General features: G+C 70.2%; 2 protein-coding genes across 2 annotated transcripts; one reads left to right on the forward strand and one right to left on the reverse strand.

The window, feature by feature from the left end:
* Positions 1-7: 7 nt before the first annotated feature.
* On the reverse strand, positions 8-2,703 carry LOC118158500 (tyrosine-protein kinase JAK3-like; the record flags this gene model as incomplete). The annotated part of the gene is made up of 9 exons (XM_035313168.1): positions 2,612-2,703; positions 2,075-2,284; positions 1,865-1,988; positions 1,652-1,763; positions 1,200-1,345; positions 837-1,113; positions 589-711; positions 342-499; positions 8-117 (listed from the first exon to the last, which is right to left on the reverse strand). Coding segments are annotated over exons 2-9 (1,252 nt in total), but the record flags the coding sequence as incomplete, so codon positions are not given.
* A 307-nt stretch (positions 2,704-3,010) lies between these two features.
* On the forward strand, positions 3,011-6,770 carry SLC5A5 (solute carrier family 5 member 5; the record flags this gene model as incomplete). Its single annotated transcript, XM_035313169.1, has 10 exons — positions 3,011-3,023; positions 4,079-4,602; positions 4,682-4,747; positions 5,062-5,113; positions 5,229-5,296; positions 5,375-5,529; positions 5,634-5,774; positions 6,078-6,207; positions 6,359-6,447; positions 6,555-6,770. Coding segments are annotated over exons 1-10 (1,454 nt in total), but the record flags the coding sequence as incomplete, so codon positions are not given.
* Positions 6,771-7,155: the final 385 nt, after the last annotated feature.

Genomic DNA, 7,155 nt, shown 5'->3' on the forward strand with positions numbered 1-7,155 from the left:
CTCACCTCAGCGCACACCGTCAGCAGGTAGCTGTCGAAGTCCTGGGGGCTGCGGCGCAGCAGGAACAGCCCCGGGCGGCCCCCCGCTGCCTTCAGCTTGTGCACGGCGAACTCGGAGCTGCGAACAGCGGGGGGGTGCTGCCAGGGATGTGTGTCCCCCCCCCCCAACCCCAGGAGCTGTCGTGTCCCCCCCCCATGACACACCCCAAGCCTGGTGGGCACCCGAGCATCCCCCAGGACGCGGAGCGGTGCCCGCCAGCCTCGTGCCTGCCCCCTAAATAATTCCCTCCCTCTTTGAGCCCCATCGCTGGTGGGTCCGGGGGGGGGGGGGGCAGCACCCACCTGATGGGCCCGTGGCACTGGTTCTCCACGTCCTCCAGCAGGCGGGGGGGGGCCACCTCCTTGCAGAAGTAGTGGTGGGCGTCCGCCGTCAGGCGGTAGTAGCCGTCGATGAGCGCCACGAAGGAGCGAGCTTCCCGCAGCGTGGGGAACTCCACCTCCTAGGGCAGGGGGAAGGTGAGTGCCCCCCCCGCCTCCAAAACCCTCCCCCGTGTCGTTGTCCCCCCCCCGTGCCCCCTCCCCGGCTCACCAGCACCCTGTTGTCCGTCTTGGTGAGGGTGACGATGCGGTTCTCCACGGGGCTGCCGTCCCGGCTCGCCTGCTTGATGCTGACGTCGGCGATGTCGGGGAAGTCACAAAAGTGCTGGCGGCTCTGCGGGGACACCGGCGGGGGCTGCCCTCTGCGTCCCCCCTCACCCTATAACCAGACGCCCCCCCCCGCCCCCCCCCCAGCTTCGCCCCCCCCCCCCCCCAAAAAAAAAACCCCATCCCCGGCACCTCGGAGCTGCCGCAGCTCCAGGAGACGCCGTTCTCGCCGGCCACGTGGATGGTGATGTTGGCGTCGGGGCCGCGCACGGCGAAGCTCTCCTCGGCCCAGCGCCGCTGCAGCCGCTCCAGGTCCAGCAGGTATTTGAGCTTCAGGTGGCGCCCGTCCGCCTGGCACCCCCCGATCCTGCGCAGGGACTTGCTGAAGCGGCGGCGGATGCGCTTGCGGGTGAGGAAGCTGTGCTGCTGGATCTGGCACCGCAGCGGCTCGGGGATGCACGACTTGTAGCTGGGGAGGGGAGGGGGAGATGATGGGGGAGGTCAGGGTAACCCCCAGTCCCCGGACCCTGCCCAGCCCCCGTGGTCCCCGCTCACCTGACGCAGCTGAAGACCTCGTCGGGGCTCTGCCGCTTCTCCTTGGCGATGCGCAGCATGTCCAGCACGGCCAGGCTCAGGCACTGCTCCTGCCTCGGCAGGCTCAGCGCCACCTCCACGCGGCCCCCGATGAAGTCGCTGCGGGACTGGGGATGCGGCAGCAGCTCGGTGGGGGCCCCCCCGGAGAGCCCCCTGCTCCCTGCCAGCCCCGGCCACGCACCGGGGGCTGCAGCCAGCACAGCTCCGATGCGCCCCGAGACCCCCGGGCCGCGCACGAGGCTGTGGCAGGTAACGTGTGTGCCCCCCCCCCGCAGCTAAAGGGAGCACCAACGTGTCCCCTGCTGACCCCCCCCCCCCCATTGTGCAGGGCTGCCCAGCTCCATGCCCGGGTGTCACATCCTGCCCCAGGCTCTGGCTCTGGGTGGGGGACGGGGACGCCGGCGCGGGCTCACCTGGGCAAACAGGTAATCGATGACGGGGTAGTCCAGCACGGGGCTGGCCCGGTCACTCAGCAGCTGGAAGCGGTGCGACTGCCCCAGTCCGCACCAGTTGGGGAAGAAGAACCTGGTGGGGGCGACGGGCAAGGCTCAGGGCCACGTCCCCTGCGGCACAGCCCCTATCAGCCACCAGAGAGTCCCCAGGGGCCGCGTCCCCGCAGCCCGTACCTGATCCTGTACACCACGACCTGGCTGCGGGCATCCTCGACGGTGAAGAGGTGGTTGGGGGGGTACCAGCAGCTCAGGTCCTCGGTGGCCAGGGCGAAGAGCGGGTGGCAGACGGGCAGCACGCCTGGGGACGGGCAGAGAGGAGCTGTCCCCGGGGCCATGACCACCCGGGGACGGTGCCTGGCCAGCAGGCACGGGGCCGGTGCTCACCGCAGGCTTTGGCGGCGTGGACGCACAGCTCCTCGGCCGTGTACTCGCCGAAGGTGAAGGTGAGGACGCCGGCGGAGTCGGGGGGGGCGCGGGGGGTGGGCGCCCGGTGGTAGAGGTACACCTGCAGCGTGCCGGGCTCGGTGGAGGAGAGGCTGCACGAGCGCTCCCCGATCAGCGGGGTCTCCTCGCCCAGCGGGGCCATGGCAGGCGCTGCGAGGACAGGGGGTCCCCGATGAGACCTTTGGGATCCTTCTCTCCCTGGGGTTAAACCCCGCAGCATCCCTAGGGCTGGGACCAGCTGCCCGCCGCCCTGCGCTTGGGGTGCAGGTGGGGAAACTGAGGCAGGCAGATGTTTTGCTTTAGGGCGTGCGGACGGCCCCAGCCCTTGCCACAGCCGCTCCGCATCGCTCAGCCCCGGGGTGGGCGCTCACCCCCAGGTGTGGGCCACCGTGAGGAGGATGCGGCTCCATCCCCGTGCCCAGGTGGGGTGCCCAGACCCCAATAACCCCCCCGTGCCATCCCGGTGCCCCGAGGTACCTGCACCGTCCCGGTGGCCTCGCTGGTGCTGCGTGTTCCGGCCCCAGGACCGGGCAGGGCTGGGGTTTCTGGGCTGCGTAGGTGGCTGCGAGCAAAGAGAGAGCGTCAAAAAGTCCCCTTGGTGACTTCCTTCCTGCCCACAGCGACTCTGAGCAGCCAGGGACTTCCTGACGAGAGAGGGGGAGAGGGGTGGGGGGGCCTCCAAGGAGCCCAGGGGCAGAAGAGGGGCACCCGGCTTGGCCGGAGGCACCCCGCTGATCCCACCCGGCGCCGTGGTGCCGCTGGGATGGGTGCTGAGCATCCTGCCCCTCATGCTGCCCCCCGACCGAGGTGCTGTCCCCATGCACCCTGCGCTCCCCCTGCCCTGTTCGCAGCCCCCCAGGGTGGGCTCAGCCCCCCATGGCTGGGAGCTGTATGCCCACAGGACCCCAGGTGCCCAGCCCCGGGGCCGTGCGGCTCCGCACGTAACCGCCGGCGGATGTGGGGGGGATCCAGCAGCCGCCCTGCGTTGGGTTTTTCCCCTTTCTGCTGCTCAAAAAGCACGGCAGGGAGTGGGGTCCTGCCCCTTGGGGACGAGGCCACCAGGGATGCTTTGTCACTGCAGCCAGACCCTGGGGACCAGGGACCCTGCGCCGTGCCAGGGCACGAGGAACTGCCCCGCGGTGGCACCGAGCCGCTCCTTGGAGGGGACGTTGCCTGGTCCTGGCTCTGTCCCCAAGGCTGGGGCTCTTCCTGGGTCACAGCCCCACTGTTTCAGGCGCGGGGACAACCTGTCCGGGATGGGACAAAGCAGTGCTTGTGCCTGGGAACGAGGAAGCTGGGCCAGACGCGGTGTCCCCGCACCCCAGTGGGCAGAGCCACCCCACGGTCTCCACGCTCAGGCCACCAGCGCTTGGCCTTGGACTCGGGGCCGGATCCTGCACGCCACGGGACCTGGGTGGGTGGCAGGGAAGGGGTTATCGCCACGGCCCCCGCCGGCTCCACGTCCCTCCCCGGTGCCTAATCCTGCCTCCTGCCTGGCCCCGTGGCCAGCCCCTCGCCCCTCCGGCACAGCAGCGCCCGCCGAGCCCGCAGCAGCCTCAGCGCTCAGCCCTGCGCCGGCCGGATCCTGGCCAAGTCCTTGGGGGAGCTGCCGGCGAGGAAGGTGCTTTTGCTGGGTAAAGGTTTAGCTTGGCTTTGTTTTGTCCCCGTCTGGAGATAACTGGTGCTCAGGCAAAGCCCCTCCTCCTGTTTGCGCTGGGTTTGGGGGATTGCTCCGTCCCGGCCGCGTCCTTCGGGCGCAGGACGCGCGGCCGACTCGCTCCGGACCAGAGAGTGCCTGCCCTGACTCCCGAGGTATTTGGGGTGCTCTCCTTGCTGATTTTGGGGCTGTCCCCTTGGTGCAGCCCTCGCCGGGATGGGGACGGGGTCGGGGCCGCGGCGACGTTGTGCTTCCCGCTTGTGTTGAGCCTCGATAACCGCACCAAGTTTTCTCCCGCTGCAGTTTTGCTGCTCCTGAACGCACCAGGACCGCCGTGCCCCATCCCGGCCACGTGTCCCCGTCCTCGCTCTGTGTCCCCGTGTGCCTGCAGGTGCCTGGCGGGGGCCGTCTGTCCCCCCCCCCCCCCGAAGCCACCACGCTGGCCCCGCCGGAGAGCCTGGAGGTGTGGGTGCCGGAGCCCCTCACCTTCAGCCTCTGGGACTACGGGGTCTTCGGGCTGATGCTGCTGGTGTCCACGGGCATCGGGCTCTTCCACGGCCTCTCCAAGGGCGGCCAGAAGACCTCGGAGGATTTCTTCACGGGCGGCCGGCGGATGGCGGCGGTGCCGGTGGGGCTCTCGCTCTCGGCCAGCTTCATGTCAGCCGTCCAGGTGCTGGGGGTGCCGGCCGAGGCGTACCGCTACGGCTCCAAGTTCCTCTGGATGTGCCTGGGGCAGCTGCTCAACACCCTGCTCACCGCCCACCTCTTCCTGCCCGTCTTCTACCGCCTGGGGCTCACCAGCACCTACGAGGTGGGGGCCGGGGGCCGCGTCCTGCCGGCGGTTGGGACCTGGCGGGCGGCCCCGACACGGTCCCTGTCCTCGTCCCCAGTACCTGGAGCGGCGCTTCAGCAGGCGCGTGCGGCTCTGCGGCACCGTGCAGTACATAACGGCCACGGTGCGTCCCCGGGGGGACCAGGGTGGGGGACACAGGGAGGGGGGGACACGGGGGGGACACGGGGATGCGGGGTCGCAGCCGTGCTCACGGTTCTTTTGGCCCCTGGAGCCCCCTCGTTCCCGTGCTCGTGTTTTCTGCGGCTCAAAGCGAGCGCAGCCCCGCGGGGAGCCTGTTTGGAATGGAAAGCCGAGTGTTTTCCCAGCGCCCGCACGCTGCGCCTGGGCGGCACCGGCACGCCGCGTCCCCGGCCCCGCGGGCACAGCCGGCACTGGCGCAGGATGGGGTGCTGGCCCTGACCCCCCTCATCCCCACAGGTGCTGTACACGGGGATCGTCATCTACGCCCCCGCCCTGATCCTCAACCAAGGTACGGCGGGGACATGGGGACAGCATCCACGTGTCCCTGTCCCCACGGGGGGACAGCTCAGCCCCTTCCCACCCCAATTTTTTCCTGCTGCTCAGCACCCTCGTTTCTCCTTTAGTGACCGGCTTGGACATCTGGGCGTCGCTGCTCTCCACCGGAGCCATCTGCACCTTCTACACCACCATCGTGAGCGTGGAGCGGGGGTCCCGGGGGGTCCCTGGGGGTCCTGGGTGCCGGCGCTCACCGGGTGTCCCTCGGGCGCAGGGCGGGATGAAGGCTGTCATCTGGACGGACGTCTTCCAGGTCTTCGTGATGCTCTCCGGCTTCCTCGCCGTCATCATCCGGGGGCTGCTGCTGGCGGGGGGCCCCGCCAGGGTCCTGGCCATCGCCGCCAATGGCTCCAGGGTGAACTTCGGCGAGTGAGTCCCCGCGTTCCCCCCGCATCCCCCACCTCCCTCCTGCCCCGGGTGCTGGGGTGCCCGGGCTGCCCCGGCTCACCCTCGTCCCCCGCTGCTGTGCCCAGCTTCAACCCCGACCCGCGGAGCCGCTACAGCTTCTGGAGCTTCGTGCTGGGCGGCACGCTGCTCTGGCTCTCCATGTACGGCGTGAACCAGGCGCAGGTCCAGCGCTACGTGGCCTGCAGGAGCGAGAGGGAGGCGAGGATGTGAGGCTGGGGGCTGCGGGGTCCGGCCCCCGGCTTGGGGCGGTGCGGGGATGGGGAGGGGGGGGGGTGAGAGGGGCTGTGGTTGGGGCGGGGGGGAACCCGTGCACAGATCCTGCACCTCCACGCGGCCCCTGCGCCCTTGCATGGACCCCGCGTGGGTCCTGGGCTCCTGCAAGGACCCCGCACAGACCCCGCACCCTTGCATGGCCCCTGCCCGGATCCTGCCCCCCACCCTGCCCGGGTCCTGCCCGCCCCCCCCCCAGCCCCGCGGGGCCGTGCTGTGATCTCTCGCCGTGCCCGCAGAGCGCTGCTGGTCAATCAAGTGGGGCTCTTCTGCATCGTCTCCAGCGCGGTGGCCTGTGGCCTTGTGATGTTTGCGCTCTACAAGGACTGCGACCCCCTCCTGGCCGGATACATCTCGGCCCCGGACCAGGTACGATCGCTCCGGATCCGGCCTCTCGAGCGCCCGGCTGAGGGCAGCCAGGCGGGAAGGGGACCGGGGAGGGGACCAGGATGGGGACAGCAGCAGGGGTGGGCGAGGACTTGGGGTCCCGCCTGCCCCCCGACACGCCTGTGCCCCCCAGTACATGCCCTACCTGGTCCTCGACATCTTCCAGACGTCCCCGGGGGTGCCGGGGCTGTTCTTGGCCTGCGCCTACAGTGGGACCCTGAGGTGAGGCTGCCTGGGGACCGCGGTGTCCCCACGGAAGGGGTGGCCCCGGTACTGCCCCCCCTCCCCCGGCACGGTGTGGGGCTGAGCGCTGCCCCCCCCCCCCCCAGCACAGCCTCCACCAGCATCAACGCCATGGCCGCCGTCACCGTGGAGGACCTGGTGAAGCCCCGCATGCCCGCGCTGTCACCGCGGAGGCTGACGCTGGTCTCCAAGGGGCTGTGTGAGTGGGGACGGGACCTGGCGCACGGCCGGGCCACCCTGAGCCGTGCCGTGCCGTGCCAGCCCATCCTGGGCCGTGCCGTGCTGCACAACAACGTGCCATGGTGTGCCGTGCCGTGCCGTGCTGCGCTGTGCCGAACCGTGCCGTGCAACCCGTTCTGTGCCATGTTCCATCTCCCTGCACTGCAACGTGCCGTGCCATGCCGTGCCATGCTGTACCATGCCGTGCCATGCCGTGCCGTGCCACGCTGCACACTGCTGTGCCACGCTGTGCCGTGCCATGCAGTGCTGTGCTGTGCCACGCAACCCGTCCTGTGCCGTGCTGCACCGCACTGTGCCGTGCCATGCTATGTGACACTGTAAAGTGTCATGCCATGCCATGCCGTGCCATGCCATGCCGTGCCATGCCGTGCCACACTGCACACTGCTGTGCCACACTGTGCCGTGCCAGCCTATGTGACACTGTAAAGTGTCATGCCGTGCTGTGCC

The sequence above is a fragment of the Oxyura jamaicensis genome, assembly GCF_011077185.1.
Source record: "Oxyura jamaicensis isolate SHBP4307 breed ruddy duck chromosome 28 unlocalized genomic scaffold, BPBGC_Ojam_1.0 oxy28_random_OJ72831, whole genome shotgun sequence".
Classification (NCBI taxonomy): Eukaryota; Metazoa; Chordata; class Aves; order Anseriformes; family Anatidae; genus Oxyura; species Oxyura jamaicensis.